This window comes from Mustela putorius, unplaced genomic scaffold, assembly GCF_011764305.1.
Source record: "Mustela putorius furo isolate JIRA1106 unplaced genomic scaffold, ASM1176430v1.1 tig00003867_pilon_pilon_pilon, whole genome shotgun sequence".
Lineage (NCBI taxonomy): Eukaryota > Metazoa > Chordata > Mammalia > Carnivora > Mustelidae > Mustela > Mustela putorius.
Genome location: NW_025422019.1, coordinates 29,856,670 through 29,876,004, shown reverse-complemented (window position 1 = coordinate 29,876,004; position 19,335 = coordinate 29,856,670). Strand labels below are relative to the sequence as shown.

General features: G+C 36.7%; 1 protein-coding gene across 4 annotated transcripts in view; it reads right to left on the bottom strand.

Annotated features, from left to right (window-relative positions):
• The window catches only part of MBD5 (methyl-CpG binding domain protein 5), a 185,352-nt gene that overhangs the window by 23,737 nt on the left and 142,280 nt on the right, over positions 1-19,335 (bottom strand). For 3 of the 4 annotated variants that reach the window (XM_013059048.2, XM_004757877.3, XM_045066544.1), the window contains 3 exons: positions 9,842-10,867; positions 8,005-8,216; positions 3,006-4,214 (listed from right to left, as the gene is read on the bottom strand). In XM_013059048.2, coding sequence (XP_012914502.1) covers positions 3,006-4,214; positions 8,005-8,216; positions 9,842-10,867 — 2,447 coding nt within the window. The remainder of the gene's footprint in view (positions 1-3,005; positions 4,215-8,004; positions 8,217-9,841; positions 10,868-19,335) is intronic. The other variant, XM_013059049.2, reaches the window with a different exon arrangement.

Sequence of the window (19,335 nt, the reverse complement as noted above, 5' to 3'; positions counted from 1 at the left end):
TGTTTGTCCAGAGGCCACCCATGCAACCTAAAAGCAAGAGAGGTGCCCAGCTTACTTTGAATCAGTAACCTGCAATCCGGTTAATCCATTACTTTAAAAAAATTTTTGCCTGCTTCTGAGAAGAATTTGAAGTGGTTTGGTGAGAACAAAGGCTGCAACAGAAAATAAATGATTCGTTTGTGCAATGTGGGGGGTGGGGAGAGATAAGATAATAAATCTACTCTAACACTTGAGTTAACATAGATTTTATCTGGAGGGATCTGACAGAATCTTGGATTAATTTACTTTGTGGACATGGAAATAGTATGAAAAACTGAGAATCTAAGAAGGTTTAAAATGATAATGTGTAAGAAAATTGTTTACTAAGCCTTTTCTTCTGAGATACTACAAAGATAAACACTAGGCAGATGCGGTTCCACATTCCACATTAGCAAGGTGGAATTAATTAGATTTTACTATAATAAACTCATTGATTATGAAGTCTGTCTGTCTCTCGACTTTACTAAAATGTCATCCATTGCCACAGTATATAGAAGAGACCCTAAAATACTCCTTGCCTTTTTAAAAGCAGAAATCTGATTAGTAGTGCACAAGACTATATTTATGCAACATTGCTGAGGAGACTAAGGGGTTCTATGTAAATAAAATTTACATCATGACCAGTTCATTTACCAGACTGAGAGTATAAATTTTAAAAATGTTTTACTGGAAATCTTTTCAAATAGATCATGCTTTGTCTTACATAGATATTGAACAAAGTTTAATGTTTTCTTGCTGAACCAGGATTACCAAGACATCAAGCAAAGGCCATCTGGCTTGAAGTCAGACAGCCCTGTGTTTGAAATTTCACCTTTCCTGGTCTTATAAATTGAGAGCACTGCTTGGCTTGCTGGGCGTCATTAAATAAGGTATGAGGAAGTCCTTCCTTTGTTTTGTGAACTATAGAAGAAAAAAGAGTGCTTGTGAAATAGTACTTTGTTTCTTTTTTTATTAATGTGCAAAAGTAAGGGGAGGGGGTTCCTGAAAAGACCAGAGGTTTTTAAAAATGTTAAGTGCCCTAGAGCTTTTAAGGCTGTTATACCTTCCTTTTTAATGATAGATAAATATTTCATGTGTTACCATTAATATTTTATTATATGTTTTCAGTTTTGTACCTCCAAATGTGTGCTTTAAATTATTTTTTTGAATTACTAAAAATATTCTTGGTGTATTGTGATATCAAAGTTTTGATATTAAGGTTGTCAGGATGCAAAATTACAGCGTCAGATGGTGGGGGGTGAGGGCAGTATTTGAGGTGACAGAAACAATTTTATGTTCCCTGTTAAGAAATTCATCTACTGCTTCCAATAAGGAAGAAGAATCTGGATTTTAAAAAATGCTTATTAGTGTACAGCGAGTGAAAACCAGTTGCTTATTTAAATGAAGCAAAATAAACGTTTCTTGGATTCTCAGATAATGATTTTTTTTAAAGCGTATCTCCCCAAACATCGGTGAGGAACTCAATCCCAGGAGTTTGCCAACACAGACTAATCAGAAGATTAAGACCATTGTTTAATGTGAAATGTGTTAAAAGTACATGCCTTTATTCTCCTGAGGACATAAAAGATATTTAGACAAGGCATTTAGGACAGGAAGAATGCTTCCGGGAAAGGGAGGCCATAATCTTTTCTTTCATTAAGCTTTTTGTAAAATGGCACTTGGAAAAAGACTTGGTTTCATTTGCACAGAGATTGTGAAACAGTCAGTGTCTACCTCTTCTATTTGGAGCTGTCCATTTACATCATAAAAGCCCAGTTTTGCTGTTTCTAATTACTTTTTGAATAAACTGTCAAAAATATTTAGGTTTATCAACTTAAAGAATGTTTTGTCTGGTCTCAGAGAGATTAGAGAATAAAATGTTTTCTGAGTTGGGGTATGGAATTCATTTTCTTATCAAACATAGAAACACTGTGCTCAGAGCGTATCCTGACAAGTATATATTAGGCATCATAAGCAATGGGCTTAAGGACCTCCTGGTCATTTGGAGAAAGACAATCTTTTTATTGTACTGGCAAAAATGTTTTTGGTTTCCTGCCATTAAACCTAAGTGCCAGTGGAGGTTTGAATGGAGTTGAAATAGCTTTACATAATATACTCTTTAAGGGAATAATATATATTTGTAAGAGTAATTTTTATTTCTTAAGAAGATGAAAAATTATGTTTCCTCATCATATGTGGGGAATGTGCATAAATATCTCCTCTTGGACATATATAAGTTTTTCTATCTGCTTTAAACATTCTATGTATTTCTTGCCTAGTAAGCCAATTCTACCAATTGTTGGTGGGGGGACCCAGAAGACCCCTACTAATTTCTTCTAAATTGAATGGTGGTTTCATGGAGACGTTTTCACTTAATTTGCGTGATCAGATTGTGTTAAGTAGAACCAGACTGTGGGGTTAAACATTTCCATACGTTATAAAGGCCCAGAACATTTCCTGAAAGGAGACAGCATTCTGAACATGGGGATGTTACCTGCTCTTCCAGAAACGGCTGCAGTTGCACCAGGTTTTACCCTCTCCTCAGCGCCACGTGTCCCATGCGAGCACATGGGGGAGATGTGGTCCCTCAGCACTTCCTGTTACCCTACCTCTGCCACACTCCTGGACTCCAAAGGCCACCAGATTTTTTCCCAGTCTTTACCACTTGCCTTCATCCTCTGTGTATGGAATGAAGAGTTAGGTACATGCAGGGAAGGAAGGCAGAATTAACAAAATTCTGGAAATCTGGTTCCTGGGTTAGAGGCCTTGTGGGATCTACAAATGCTTCACAACTCACCCCTTGATATGACATTTTGGTGACTATAACCATCCCCTCTTCATTTTATGCTCCAGAAGTTTGTGAGACCTCAATGAGTCATGAAGAATCCTAATTTCAAATCCAAAGAATCCAAAGTGATGACAACAAAAAATAACAATTGATATCTGAACAAAGGTTAGTATTTGACAATGGATAAAGATTGGTATACCTTCCCTTCCTCGGGGCTTTGTTGACATGAATTGTGAACGTCGTCTTCTCTTACTAATTTTCCAGGCCAAGAAGTAAGTCCTTTGATTTGGCCCCAGACCAAGTCGCCAACGTTGAACGTCCTTGGCCTATAATGTATCAACTCATTTGAAGAAGGGGAATCTGGATTCCTTAGGTCATCTTCACTACTAATGCTTTTAGCGTCTGAAGGGCTAGGCACACACCCATTAATGCTTTTGGCATTAAAGTCTCCATTGTAATGGATGTAGTCTTTGACTAGAGAACTTTCCAAACTATTTGAGGAGCTTGGAGACTGCTCCTCTAGGACCAGGTCTTGCCTTGTGGTGCTCAGCAGCTCACCAAAGCCCCGACTCTGTCGAGGTCTGTTCCCATTAATGTGTGCACATCTTTCCACAGTGTTCTCTAGTCTCTCCTTAAAACTCATCATAGTTCTTTTGTAGTTATTATACCTGAAATTTTCCTCCAGAATTTTATCCCCTTGACAGTTTCTTGGTGGTAACAGTACTGGGTGCTGTTCCCCAGGCAGAAATGGCAGTGTAGAGACATTGTTGGACCTCTCATGACAAGGACTACTGTGGATATGGCCTGGATGATCTAAAAATTCCTCACACTTCCACCTGTTTTGTTCCCCTCCAGGGCTTTGCTCCCCATCCCACTGTTTTTTGGATGTGTGGCAACTTGCTGACTTGAAATATTCAAACCCATCTCCTTCATTTGAGTTTTTCCCATGGTCCAGATTCCTGGGCAGCCGAGCCCCTCTTGCATTCCTCAGCCTACCATCATGATCGACACTGCCCATGTTTCGTCCATGAATGACCGCACTGACAGCACTGGGGAGACTTAATGGGTCACCAATTGAGGCAGTGAAGGCACTCATGGCACTCAGAGCTGGAATGGGGCTGATCTGAGTTGTACTGTTGACTGCAGTGGTGATGACAACCTGCATCCCTTTGCTGGCTGCATCAACAACTGCTTTGTATATGGCATCTACAGAAGCATCACCTTGGCCACTCACAACGAGGCCATCCTTCACCTGCTGACCAAGAGATGGGTCAATCCTCTGTTGCAGTTCACAAGATGTATCTTGGAAAGGTGGAAGTGTAGTGTTTGGATTCTCAGGAAGTGCCGTGAGCCCCGGCTGAGTGCTTATTCTTTTGTTTAGGATAGCTGCATCTTCCTGCATTCTCACCTTGAAGAAACAGACAGGAAGCAGTGAGAGAGAGAAAAGTTTTTAAAGACCTCAAAGAGAAAGACCATAAATGGCAAAACAATGTAGGCAAAACAATGAAAGGCAAACAAATGTAACAAGGAGAGAAATATAAAGAAAGGACAAGGCTCAAAATGAAACAAAAGTCACTCTGCACGGAAAAGTTTGTGCCTTGATTATATTTGGGTAGGCCTCTTTGGTTGAAATCATTTCGCAGATTTTTTTTTTTAAACAATTCATCATTGGGCTTCTTGGGTGGCTCAGACAGTTGAGCGTCAGACTCTTGGTTTCGGCTCAGGTGGTGATCTGGGGTCTTGGGATCAAGCCCCTGGTCAGGGCTCTGTGCTTAGTGGGGAGTCTCCTTCTCTCCTTCCCCTCTGCTGCTCCCTCTGCTCATGCACTCTCTCCTTTCTTTCTAAAATATATCTTTTTCAAAAATAAAAATAAAAGATGTATTTCTAAAATAGATAGAAAAATAAATAATTAAATAAATAATAGAGAACACATCATTATCAAACATTCTCTAGAAAAGTTAGTTGATGTGGCTGGACACAAACTGTTTTCGGGTAATGACTCCACATATTTAAGTGTCATTACAGGTTTTGCAACTTGGGAATCCAGGAGAGAACCTAGTGAGTCACCAGCATTGCTCAAATGACAAAGGGAACCAAATTCTGAAAAGGGGTCTTAACTCACTGATATTTCTACTGAAATATAAGCTAAAAGAAAATTCTCTCTCTCTCTCTCTTTCCACACACACACACATACACACACACACACTCAACAATAAAATATTTCTGATACAAAACTATGTTTTTGAAGACTTTAGATAGAATAGTGATATCTACTCCTTAACCTTACCCAGCTAGTGACTGGGGGACACCACCATGCTGTTAGCAGTGACAATGGCTCTGTATAGAAGTGATTCTTAATTGGGAAGAGAGGAGGGGAGGGAATGCCCAGTAGGTAAGAATATCAATGCTCAGGACAAGAAGGATGAGTGCAGTTGGAAAAAGTCCCCCAAATTATTCTAATCACACCAAGCCCACCAGAAATTGCTGCTCCAGACTCTTGCTACTTTGGATTTTCCCCTCAACAATTTCTCCCTTCTTGTCTTCACCTGCTTTCCCATTAAACCAGAACCAGGGATCCATCAGCCTATCAACGACTCTCTTGTTATTCTCCCCCGGTCTACACCTACCAGATAAAATCTCAATCTGGGATCAATTTAACTGCCTGCTTATCTATATCCACAGTGAGTATCTGTCTAGGAATTTGGGGCTTTCAGCTATAGCTGGGAGCTTATTGTTCCATCAATCTGACGACCCTCTAGTTGGGAAACATTCTCCTTCACAGCTCTTCGTATCTTGATCCACTTCTTCAAGCGGGCTGCTCCTCCATCTCTGGCACTATTCTTAGTGTACAACCTTACTAACAGAGAAAATGGGAGTTGATAGGTTAAGAATTCTCATAGTTCTTATACTCTGCTACTCCCTACCCCCTCACAGCACATACTTGTCTGCAACTACACATGCCCCAAATCCTGCCCCGCTTCTCAGTGTAAGAGGGGCCTCTTCTGCTTTCTGAGGGTATGTTGGAAAGGTGGAAGTGTAGTGTTTGGATTCGAGCTCTGGATCCTAAGCACGCCTCAGGGATTTTGCCTCGTTTGTTATCCCTTCCCTACATTATGTTCAATCTTCTTCACTTTTTTGTTTTATTTTGTTTTTTGGCTCTTTCCTTTAGCACACAACGATGTGCATAGCTTCCATGTTTTAAAAGTTTGCTTCAGGGCGCCTGGGTGGCTCAGTGGGTTAAGCCGCTGCCTTCGGCTCAGGTCATGATCTAAGGGTCCTGGGATCGAGTCCCGCATCGGGCTCTCTGCTCAGCAGGGAGCCTGCTTCCTCCACTCTCTCTCTCTCTCTCTCTCACTCTCTCTCTCTCTCTGCCTGCCTCTCTGCCTACTTGTGATCTCTCTCTGTCAAATAAATAATAAAATCCTTAAAAAAATAAAATAAAATAAAAGTTTGCTTCAGCCTACCTCTGCTTGGGGCACCACCCTTTTACTCTTATGTTTCCCATCCTTAAGTGTTGGAAAGAGTAATCCACACTCTTTAATTCTCAACCTTTTCATCCTTCCATCCATTGCCATCTCCCCTGTGCTCTTACCACTCCACTAAAACCGAATTCCACCCATTACTGGGGATGTCCTAAATCTAGGGGCTTCTCTTCAGGCTTTATCTACTTGCTTGACATTCTTAGTGACATGGCTGGGCACTTTCTCCTCCCTTCTAAATTATTTTATTACACAAGATGTGTCTGAATATTTTCTCATTGTCAAAAAAGATAAAAATGTTCTTGACCACTACTGCCCACCCACCCAAACCGGACTTTCCCACCCCACTCCATTTCCTTTCTCAGAAGAAGTCAGTGCTGGAGTACATCCTTTAATACTTTAAGGTGTGTAGGTATAGATCTAGTTTTCTTTCCTTCCTTCTTTCACATAAATGGCATAGTATTTTAGTACTATTCTATAATATTATAGTATTAAAGTTTTGCATTCTTGTGGATCTTTCCATATCAGTTATGTAAATCTACCTAAACATTTTAAACTACTAGGAAGACAGATATATTATACACATTTAAACATATACATATGAATATATAAATAGTATATTTAGCCATTTCCAGACTGATGGACAGTTAAGAGGTTTCTAATTTTTGCCACCACAAATCAAGTTGTGATGAACATTCTAGCATGTGCCCTTTTGTTCACATTGGAAGATTTCTCTAAAATAGATACAAAGAGGTTGAATTTCTGCATCAAAGGATATGTATATTCAAAAACCTGATGAACTATCAAATTAACCTCCAAAAGAACTATATCAGCATACAATCAGACCAACAATATACCTAAAAGAATCCGTTTCCCCACACCACTGTCAGCAAGGGATATCAATCAATCTGATGGACACATTAGTGTTGTAATTTGTATAACTCTGATTACTCTTTTCATATGTTCATTAATAATTTATTTTTCATTTTCTGTGAATTTTCTGTTCATATCTATTGCTCATTTTTCTAATCAATTATCTTTTTTCTTCCTGATTTGTAGGAGCTTTTTTCCTATAATGAATGTCAATTATTTGCTATTATTATGCAAGTATTTTCTGCCAGGTGCCACTTGTCTTTAAGTTCATTTAGAATGCCCTTATCATACAGAGATTTTAAAGTTTTATATATTCAACCCTATCACTTCTTTTCTTTTGGACTTCTTGATTTTGTGTCTTACTGAAAGAGCCTTCTCTACCTCAAGAGTATTTAAAAAATACTTCTATATTTTCTCTTTATATTTATTAAGCGTTACTCTTTCCATCTCCTTAATCTATCAGGAATGTATTCAGCTGGTAGAACTAAAAGGAAAGACTAAGTGGTTGAAGCCAGGGAGGGTGGTAAAGGCTGGGCCTGGTGAATGAGGCTGAACCAGCAGGTGAAAAATACGATTTCAATCATGAGAGCAATGGAAACCATGAAAGGGTTTAAGAGGATCCTATGGTCAGTTTTTACTATCAGCTCTGAAAGGACCACTGAGATGCTTCAGACTAAATAAAATAACCTTCACGAAAAGACCATAACGTTTAAGAACATTCATTACCACAGTCAGTGGTGGTGAGAGAGCTCATGACTTCCTTCTCCTATCTCTTCTCCCCCAGCTAAGAGTTTCAACAGACCTAGATATTGTTTACTATTCGAGGAACCCAGGGAAGGAGAGTACCTGAAAGTTCTGAAACAGACAAGCCATGGGGTTACTGTTAGCCGTGCAAGGAATTGTGGGCTGTCCTTGAAATGCCTGCAGGTTCTGGTACCCCTGAAGAAGTTGCTGCTGCTGCTGCTGATTTGGAGGAAACATCGGATTGTTGTTTAACAGCGACTGCAGATGAGTCAGTTGATGGTTATTCAAAGAATTGTTTATTGAGGACATGTCACCTATAGTTTGAAAAACATAAAATGTAAGTCAGTGTGACTCTTTGGAGATCCTATGCCTATCTTTGTACCTGAGGTTTCCTGAAACAAAAACTGAAAACTAGACCTGACATGGTCATTCTTTTCTCTTTTTCTCCTCAATGTCTTACTAAGTGGTAAATAAAGAGGAGTTTTATTACTTAATTTTATCTTTTGTAATTATTTTTTGATTTTATATTCTGGAGACACTATGTAGTCTTTGCTCTATCCATTAGCCAATCCCCATATACTGAGCTTCAGAGTTGTAGAATTCCTTTAAATTATTTTTGTTGAGCACCTGAAACTAAAGGTTGAAATTAATCCTAAAATGTTTTAGTAATCATGTCTTTGAGCAAATTGTTAAAATGAATGGGTCTGAATAGGGCTTATTTACGAAATTTTGTTCTCAAGCCACAGTCATCAATAAATACCACCAAATAAAATCAGATTTGGCCTAGAAAAACACATTTTGCTTTTAAGTAAAATGTTGGTCACCTAAAATTAAAATTGTAAAGAAAGCTAACAATACAAAAGAATTCATTGTCATAATCATTAAAGTAAATGTTATACAATCAGACGGGATTAGTTAATAATTAAGTTTGTATTCAGAATTCATGTTTAACTTGTTTGGAAATCACATTGAAATGATCTTGAAGACAATGTCATTGAAATTGTCTTGTAACTTGAAATATGCAAATCTGCAATGCTTTTTAAATGATTTAACTGTTGATTTCAATGGCAAATCTAACTAATAAACTATAGCAACTAGTAAACCATAAAATTAGTAAACTGGATTACAAAGGTGACAATAAAATCTGAAGACATATTACTACTGATTTTTATGTACTGAAGATGCCCTTTTGGCAGTATCATTTTGCCTGTTTCCAGACTTTTCGGATACCATCCCTACACTTAATTTTAGAGTTACCTGCATGAGTCAGTTGGATGTACTGGACATTATTTTCTAACCTTTTTGTGATAGAATAATCTACATGAAGGATTTTGTTTTTAAGCCACAACGTTCTAGACTCATACTGTCTGAAGCTATCTAACAGCAGCGATTGAGACTGTCTGTTTCCCTGAACTTGGGCAAAGTTTATCTTTGAATGTTTTAATGCCTTGTTTCTTATTTTGCTGGATAAGCATTTAGTTTTGTTATTTAGGGATCACCTGGAAAAAACACTTCCTCAAGCTGTTTCCATCCACAGTGCAGCTGCTCATACTAACCCTGTGATGCCACACCAAATAAAATTCAAATGAAAGTTATTTTTAAGATGGACCTGTGCTTTATTGTTTGAAAAATAAGACTCTACTTGGCTTAAGAGAATCATAGGTAGGTTAGGTTTAAGTGGCATCAGAATTAGAAGATCAGAGAAAGCAGATTAAAATGATATTTAGTACTGCTAGAATAGGGGAAAAGGAAAAAGTCATTTTCATGTTTGTATAACTATGGATGTGTGTGGGTGTTATTATATTTAGTTCCTTAAGCAAGCTGTGACATAACAAAAACATTTTTAAAAATAGTGTGACAAAATGGAGTTTTTAAAAAGGAGAAAATAGGATTAGAAAAACGTTTCTTTTTTAAAAATTTGTGAAAAAATTTAACTTACCAAGCAGACCTGTCCCCAGTAGAGGGTTAAGTAGCTGTGGCACCACAGAGTTACTGTTGAGTTTAGCTGGACCAGGTGTATTCCCAGCATTATTAGATATATTCAGCAATGTTTCTGCCATTGACACCACTGCTGTCCCACCAAGTGTTGAGACAGTCAGTGCTGCCACTGCTGATGATGTAGTGGTTGTGGTAGTGGTTGCCTGGGAGGAAGTTGCTATGGAAACCTCTGGATGATTAGCGGTGTTGGCCGATGCTGAGTTCAGGACACCTCCCAACAGCTGGGGATTCAAGGCCATTAATCCCGAGGCCCCAGTGACAGCTGGGAGGAACAGGGGGTTAAAAGTAGTGTCACTGCCTGCAAAGCTTGGTAAAGGGTTCCCCAGGGGGCTGGTTAAAAGGGTCTCAGCTCGGCTGTTCTCTGACTGATTGCTTGGCAAATGGTCTGGTGGGGCTGTCATCTGTGATAATGAGGGTAAAGGGGTATTTTGTTGTTGCAAAAGATCTGAGATGGTCATATTGAAAGATGGCAGGGGAAGCATGGCAGCTGCTTGGGCTTGGTTCTGAAGCAGGGCTGCTAAGAGCTGAAAGTGAACAGGCTGCAATACCTGCCCATCCATGTCACCGGAGAGAAAAGCTAAAGCAGTGTTTACATTCGGGTTGAGAAAACCTAAAGGGTGGAGGTTGATCTCAGACTTGCCTTCTCCTGCTGAAGGCTGGAGGATATTTAATAGATTCTGGTTTAGGAGATGCTGTTGATTCACTGGCAAAGAGATAGGTAGAGAACTGAGGAGGCTGGGGTTCAAGGGGTGTGGAAGATGGTTGTTTGAAGTGCTGTTGGATGGAAAATGAAGTGCGTGCTCCTGGCCAACATAAGGAAAATCACTCCCAATAGGCAGCTGACTCTGCAGTGGGTTTCCAGCTGCGGTGGTAACTATGACGCCATCTTGAAGAACAGATGTTGTCTTTGTAATGGCGGGGTGGTTGGTGCCAGCTATGGCTATGGAGGATGATGGTCCTGAACCGCCTAAAACGAAGAAGGAAAAAAACCAAACCACTTATTATTTATGGATGTTAAGGAAGATGATCCCATAAAAATACATTAAGATACATTTCAATTAATTTGTTACAGGTCACCTTTGAGGCGTTAAGTCAGATTAATTGTCATCAGAGATGAGTTGGAATCTGTTAATAAAACTTGAGTTTAACTTCATACTCCCTAATCTGCTTTGAAAATACATATATTGAAGAAGTTTAGAAATACTAAAAAATATAAAGAAACAGGTCTTTCAAACTAACAAATAGCTTGTTTTTCACAAGTTGAACTAAGTGAAGAAAGAGGAATCTGCGTTGTAGCTCACTCAATTGGCTGGATTAAAGTAGCAAGGCTTTATTTTTCAAGATATATTTTTTATTTAAGAAAATGTTTTTGGTCTTTATAATACTACCACTTGCTTTTAGTGAAAAAAAAAAAAAAAGAATTAGAATATGCATGAGAGTACAAAGCAGAAAAGAAAAAATACCTATGGAGATAACTATTAATATGTTAGTGTATACCTCCTCAGGCTTTGCCCACCTGTATGTTTATACATATGCAGACATATATACACATATTATATATTTTAACAAAAATGGAATTATGCTATTTTGTAGTTTTTTTCTTTTATCAATATGTCTTGAATATCTTTCCATGTTAACTTGTGTTAACTTCTGAGTCATTTTACTACTATCATGTATCAATATTTAATCAGTCCACAGTTGTGGTTATTTGATTATTTATGATCGAATTATAATTACTATTGTAAGCAACACTCTGATAGACATTCTTATTAACTCATCTTTGCCAATATGCTCAATTATTTTCCAAGGATAAATTCTTTAAAATGGGATTCCAGGGATAAAAGGGTTTATGTATTTTTAAAGCTTTGGATACATATTGTCAAACTGCCCTACAGCAAAGTTGATCAATACACATTCCATTTACATTTTTGTAAACAGTGTATGGCAGTGCTCATTTCTCACCAACACTGTATTTTATCATTATTTTTAAATTTTCGTCACTCTGATAGCATAAAGATACTCTGTATTTAGGATTCCTTAAATCAGACCAAATGCTACCATCGAAATAGCATTCTTAATCTTGAAAGTCTTATGCTAGTGATGAAAGTTCAAGGAACTTAACATTTAAAAGGATAAACTTTCAGTTGTTTAGAATCGATTATAATCGTTTTAGCTGTTCTCAATCCAAGCTGCACAACAGGATTACTACCTGGAGAACTTCAAACAAGCAAACAAACAAACAAACAAACATAATGCCTGGGCCCTATCCCAGAGCAGTTGAAAACATCTCCTGGGGTGCAGCCTGAGCAGTAGTATTGTTTGCAATCACCCCTGGTGATCCAGATGCACAAAGGATGGGGCGGGAGAATCACATTCTGTTGAAAAGGAACCTTCAGTCATTTTTTTTTTTTTCATAAAAGGCCTTTCCCTATAGAGATGCATTATGTAATATATGCATTCAGCAAATACTGTGACAGGCTTATGCATTTAATTTTATATTAAACATGTATGTGATATCAAGAACAACATCAGTGTTATTGAAACTCTAAAGTAATTCAAATACTGTACTGCAGTGCTATGCCATAAGAAACTTTATATTTGACCATGTTACCATTGAGGCCTGCCCAAATACAAATATACAGAAATGTTTCCATAGTCCTAGTAGTACCACAAATATCATTTTTTATATTCTTGTTTTCTTCTAACAGAATAACACCACAATCTTTCCTTTTTGATATATAGACATTTGTATTAATCTTTTAAACCTTGTGGTATATGGATTGATCATATTTATTGAACAATTCTTATAAAGTTTGGCTTTTACACTTTCATGTTCTCATCATTATTTATAACACAGGGATGAACATCTTGCTGCATACGATACTTTGCTATCTTTGAATTTTTCCTCAGGAAAAACTGGTATGATGGCTTGGTTGTTGTGAGAATCAAAAACAGGTAAAGGAAAGGCTTGTAATGTGTAAAAGTCTCTACAAATAAAAGGAGTTATCATTGTCGGCATTATTATTTACATTAGTAGTTGCAGTTAGTAGTGATAATGTAGTAATAGTAATAAATATACATCAGTATATCCAACACACCTACAATATCTCTATATTGCACAACTTTGCAATATTTCCCAGATGTCATTGTTTTTTTAAGTTCTCAGTGCTTCATTTAAAGAATGAGATTTTTAAAAAGAAACCTCTGTTTAAAAATATATAAATATTTATAAAATATTATCATGAAACAATGACTATGTTCACGAAGAATAGAGTAAGAACATTTTGAAAGTTGAAGTAGGCATATGGTATACAATTCTTTAAATGTTAATTCAGATTTGTAAAAAACACAATGAACACCTTAAACATTTCATTGCTTCTGAACATTGCTATTTCCATAAATAGGCATTGTGCTTTATTTGCATTTGGAAACCATCTTTTTAAACAAGCTAATAACAACTCTTATTTATTGGTAATCGCTATCTGTGGCCTTTTTTTCCTGTTAACCAACAATGATATATTTAAATGTACAGATCACCATTCCTCTAACCACAGTCAGAGGACCATTTTTCAAAATACTCTAGCAAGGCTTTATAGATGTAGGGTTTCCTTAGAAGTTTCTATTATTAATATTTTTGTCTTTTTTTGTAAGAGAAAAGCATCCAATTTAGGATGCAAGGGGGTAGACATATGGGGACATCATTCTCAAAGCTCTCCATCTAAATATTCTTGAGGAATGGCCATAAAGAAATATGGTTACTCTGTGTGTATTTTTGTATTACAAACAAGAAGCTGGTGAGCACCACAAGCTTCTTAAAGGTAATATGAAAATCAAGGCCTATTTTATATTTTCTCTAATTTTCAACAATAAACATGAATGCTCTGCTGAATAAGGGATAGAAATGGTGATACAAAACAACAACAACAACAACAACAAAAAACAGCATGCTGCCCCTTTCTTGCAGGAAGTAGAGTTTAGGAAATTGATAAACACACACATCTCCCTGTCTTTCTTTTTCCTTTCTCAAATACACAAGTATTGAAGGCTTATATGAATCAGGAGATTTTAAAGCTCTATTCATATAGCTAGTGAAACTATAATGCAAGATGCTAAGAGATTTAACAGGTATATAGCAAGAGGACAGTTGTAAAATTGAAGGTGTTAGGGTAAACTAAGCAAGTGGTAACATTTGATTGGGGATTCGAGAGTGGAAAAGGAGATAGAAAGGGCTTCCAAATAGAACTAAGGTCATTAGAAAAAAAGACAAGGAGATAAGTGCATGGAGACACGCATTCTGAAAACAAAGAAATGTGACTGAAAATATTATATGCTGCCTTTTCACACACTCCTACCCTCCTACCATGGTTAAACCTGATGCCTTAAACAAGCAGCACAAAAATTTAAAACCATCTTTCTAAACCATTAAAGAAAAGGACCACTTCTTATTTCTAAGACCGAACACGTATCTCTAACACAGAGCTGGCTTTCCAAAAATGTTGGTTGAATGAATCCATTAAGGTCATAAAATCTACATTCAACTTTCAGAAATCAGAGCTTTTGATGCTGTGTGTGTGTAGCATATATGTATGGGAAGTAAGAGAGGGCATACCACCCATTTGTGGAAAAAATGAAAACTGACTTTCCAGTATTGGTCCAAAGCCTGGACATACGGGGCAGGCAAGGAGATGCATAGCATAGGACAAGTTTCTTTAGACTTCACGTGTTCCAGGAAGTTAAAATCCCCTTACGGAGGAAAAGGTCTGTCACCAAGTACACTGAGTTCTTCAAGTCACTCAGTAATGCTTGGGGTCATCCAAAGAGGACCTTGAATTTTTATATTTGGAGCAAAATTGGAGCTTACTTATTTCTGACCCACTTAATCTTGCATAGGCACTCTCTGGCAAAACTACTTCATAGCACTGCATAAAAACCATATGGTCTCTTGAAGCATGCAGGGAAAAATGTTTTCTTAAAGCTGAATTTTTTTTCCTAGCCAAGATGTTTAGTGCTTAAACTAATGAAAGGGACAGCTAAGTTTTTTCATTTTCATTTTCTTTTCTTTCTTTCTTTCTTTTTTTTTTTTTAAAAAACAACTATTCACTAAACATTTAGCAGTTCAATAACTAAAAGGCAGCTGGAGCCTGGAACAAGTTAGTAAGCTGGAAAAGTCCTTTAATTGGAAAAAATAATTATTTTACACCAGCCAGCAGCACCATGAACTGGCATAATTTCTCTTTCTCATTGTCTGTTGTTTTTAATGAAGTAGGAGATAAGATTGGAAAGCCGCTCAAACAAAGTTTCCTGGTGTGAGATCACGTGCCTACACATCCAATCGGAGACTGAAATAAACCAGGACAATCAGGCAACGGCAGTGGTAGCTTGTCTAGTGGGGTAGATTTCTACATATAAATGGAACTTTGTCTCCACATGTAATTTATGATATGTGTGTGTATGTGTGTGTGTGTGTGTGTGTGTGTGTGTATTTGTCTGTACATACCTAAATAGCACCAGTAAATTTTTTTCTTAGGATTTTGAAAGGATATTTTCCTACAATTACTAGTTTCATTCTTAAGGTCTTTTTCTGCTTCATTAAAAAAAAAAATTGCTTTTAAAAATAAAGGTAATATCTACCACTTTAGATTTATTTCTCTTCTTTGTTACTGATATTCTTTAAGAAAAGTCGTGTTTATATTATGCTAAACACTTCTGTGGTCAGCTCTGAAGTATTAATATTGTTGTACACATCTCTGGATGTGCAGAGATGGCAAATGAACAAATACTTTTTTTAAGAAATGTCATTATACCAGTTTGATCTATATTTCTAATTTAGAATAAATATTACTTTATGTTAGAAAACTTTTTCTAAGTCAATATGCCCAAATTCTAAGTTAATATGCCCCAATACTGATTTTTATCCATAAAAATTCAAGAACTAAGAAATGAGTCATATAAAAGATATGCTTTCACCATTTGACCTTTATCATTTGCTTTGCCAAGTGTACTTTAAATGCAAACAAGGTCAATGGTAATCCTTAATAAAAATGAATGCTTGTAAAAGCAAGAGAAAACATCATGCCCTAGTGAGTCTAATAAATATAATTCACTCTTCAATCCCATGGAAATAGTAAAATCTTCTCCTCTATACTTAAAGGATTGATTTAAAAATATAAATAGAAAGATAACTTGTATGCAAAGTCTAGATCTTCCAACAAGACATTATTTTAATGGCATGGTATATATATGTACAAAAATACATCGATTTCTATCCTCAGGTAAATTCCTAGCATTTCTTTACCAGAAGTAGGCAGGAAGACCTAGGGATGTGGCTATTTGTTTCCTAAAAGGAAGAGGGGAGGGACCCCAAACCAAAGCACTCAAAGAGAAGAGGGGGAGGGGACTGATAGCAGCATCTTAGAAAATGCTCTCCACCGTTAACAGGGCAAACCCTCTGGGAAGGAGGAAAACCAGTGGAAGAGATGAAGCTTGAATACTGGAATATATCTGAATCATCATCAAGATCAGTCTTGTGGTGCTAATGGAGTCAGACAAAAAAAAAAGAGAGAGAGATGTGATTTTTTTTTGCTACTGATCATTTCTGTTTCCCTTCTTAACACATAGAATCACTCTGAAAACTGTTAGAGTAAATGCAAAAATGCTTGAGATTTTCCATTGTTTATTCAACTAACCCAGTTTTGGGTTTTCTTACAATGCTTCCTATCACGTTTTTTAAAATATGTATTTAAGGAAACAAATATTGAGAAATGAGGTTAAATCCCTTGCTTGGTGGGATATCTGCTGTCTGAATATGGGGGTAGAGTCACAGGTAAAATGCTTCAATATTCCATTCAGAAGTTCTAGCTCCTTATTTTGTTTAACGAGCAGAGCAAACTGAGTTTCTGAGTTATAAATACAGTTAACTTTGTATTCTTCCATTGTATACTACTTTATCTGTAGTGCTAAAACAGTGCTTAGCACATACTAGGTACTTAACAAATATTTGCTGAGTTAATTATCTCAGGAATATTTTAAGACAGTTTAGACCTATTTGGGTCTGCAAAACCAATTTAGCATGCTCCAATGATTATATTTTGATAAATGAAATAAAAAAATAAAGAATACATTGTATAAGTAGGGTATCATTTTGTGCAAGCTGTTATGTATGAGTGCTGGGTCATGTTCCATTAGTGGGTGATAAAATCATTTCAGTGGGTCATGACTCTCTTAGAGAAAGAAAATAGAGTAAGATAGGATAAGACAGAATGGGATCAAAAAGATCAGAGTGCATCACATATGATAAGAGTTTTTTTTTTTAAGGAAACTTTTGTATTAAAAACATGCATCTAGTGGATTATAATGCAAGTTAATTTCTCACTGTAGAAGGCAGTACCAAAAGACTGAAAAACATTGCTTTAGAACCAGACCTCTGGGTTGCTCAACTGTGGGGATTCTATGGAATTGTGATCCAGGAAGCATATCTATCAGGCTGTCTAGTATGAGACGTGTCCTGTGAAGTTGTGCAGCACAGGATTCCTGCTCTAGGGCCTCTGTGATAAATATACTCCCTTATACCTGTACTCATGGGTCTTGGACAGATACTCTGAAATTTCCTGGAGCAGCTCTCCCCTAAGAGTACCTCAGCAACTCCTTCAGACTGCTGTTGCTTAGTTCCATTTTTAATCTGTAAGAGGTGAGTTGTTGCTTTGAATTTTCAAGAAGTATAATTCTTATAAAATAATGTTTACTCTACTCTTTGCATGACTGGCATTAATGTGTTTGATATAAGTTCCTATAAAGGACGAGCTGTACGATTTTATTTACCCAGTACTACCTGCATGTAGAAATGAAATGTTTTGATACCACAGAAATATTTTTAAGCATAATTTTAATGAGTGAAATTCTTGTAGAGTTAACATTTACTGCCTAGAGTTTGGGTACTTTTAAAGCTGCGTCAATGTTTTCGGACCACTTGATTTTAGTAAATAGTAGTTTAGGCATGTCCTAGAGAACTCAAGAATTTCTAGTGAGTTCATGGAGTTCAGTGTATTGCAATGGAATAAAATTCTCCCAATGTGCACACTGGGGCAATTTATTTCTTGAAAGGTACAGAATAGATCATTGAATCAGCAAACATATCACACCACTCTGGGTTCTGTTTTCACCTTTGATTATACAGACTCCATGTCTAAAGTCAAACATATTTCAGTTCTTTTTGTTCACAAGGAAACATTAAACCTGGAATATGTAAACAAAACAAGGGGTGTAACCCTGATCATAGGAAACCTTCTTAAACAGCAAGACATTGTTGTAAAAATATCTTACAGCAAAGAAGACATGGCTCATATTGCAAAAACTTAACTGAAAGAACAGACATAGATTTTTATCACACAATCAAGAATTTAATAGAGTTTTGGTATTTGGTTAAAAAACAGAGCAGAAGGCAACTCTGAACCTAGAAGCCTTGTGCATAAGATGAGGGATAAAATCTAAGTATTTAAAAATGTGGTTGGAAATACTTTTAATAGCAACTATTATTTATTCAGTCATGACCTTAAAGGAGCCTTTGCCCTTCTCCCCTCTGCATTATTCCCTGTAAGACTAAGAAATTATTTCTACACAAACCTCCCATATCCCGAGACGGCTAATTTATACAGTATAATCCATCCTTGAGCATTTTTAATCCCATAATCTTTTTGCACCTGTAGCTTCCAAAGTAGGTAATGACAATTTCCCTTTATTTATTTATTTATTTATTTATTTATTAACTTATTTTTACTGGCATGTTCTGAGAAAAAATTACATAGAACAAAAAACCAAGCTCATTAGTTTGCAGTCTTTTATCCAAAGTGTTCTTTTATGGTCTCTATTTCATTTTCTTATACCTACCATATTAATAGCTGTACTGAGTTTCAATCAAATGAATTCTGCGCTGAAAGAAAAACACTTTCTTTTCCAAAGTTTTAAAAAAATTTATAAATATCCATGAGCATATATTTATTCATAGGTTTATTTATATTCTTGTTAGTCAATATATCTCTTTAAGAGTTAAGGCAAATCAATGTTTGAATTATTTTCTCTTCTGGTACAAATTCATGCTCTGCCTCTTCAGAGGATTCTATTTTCATGTGGTTAGAAGAGTTGATTAAATATTTTTTATTAAAAAAAAATAAGAGAATATAAAAGGGTTTTAAAGTGAAAAAGTTGTATTTCATGATTATCACCATAGAGAAGGTGAGGTTTTATTATTAAGTTGGTGAGCAAAGTCATCTAAGTCTTTTTTGGTTCTTCGAAAACGGTGAAAAACCACAGGCCACATGGACACTGACAGAACTCGGTCCTCGTCAGAGGCCAGGGTTCTTGGCATGGATGGTTTTGTTCTCTGGCCAGCAAGTGGGCAGCAGGCAGGAGGCACGGGCCTGGTAAAATTTGCCAGGCAAG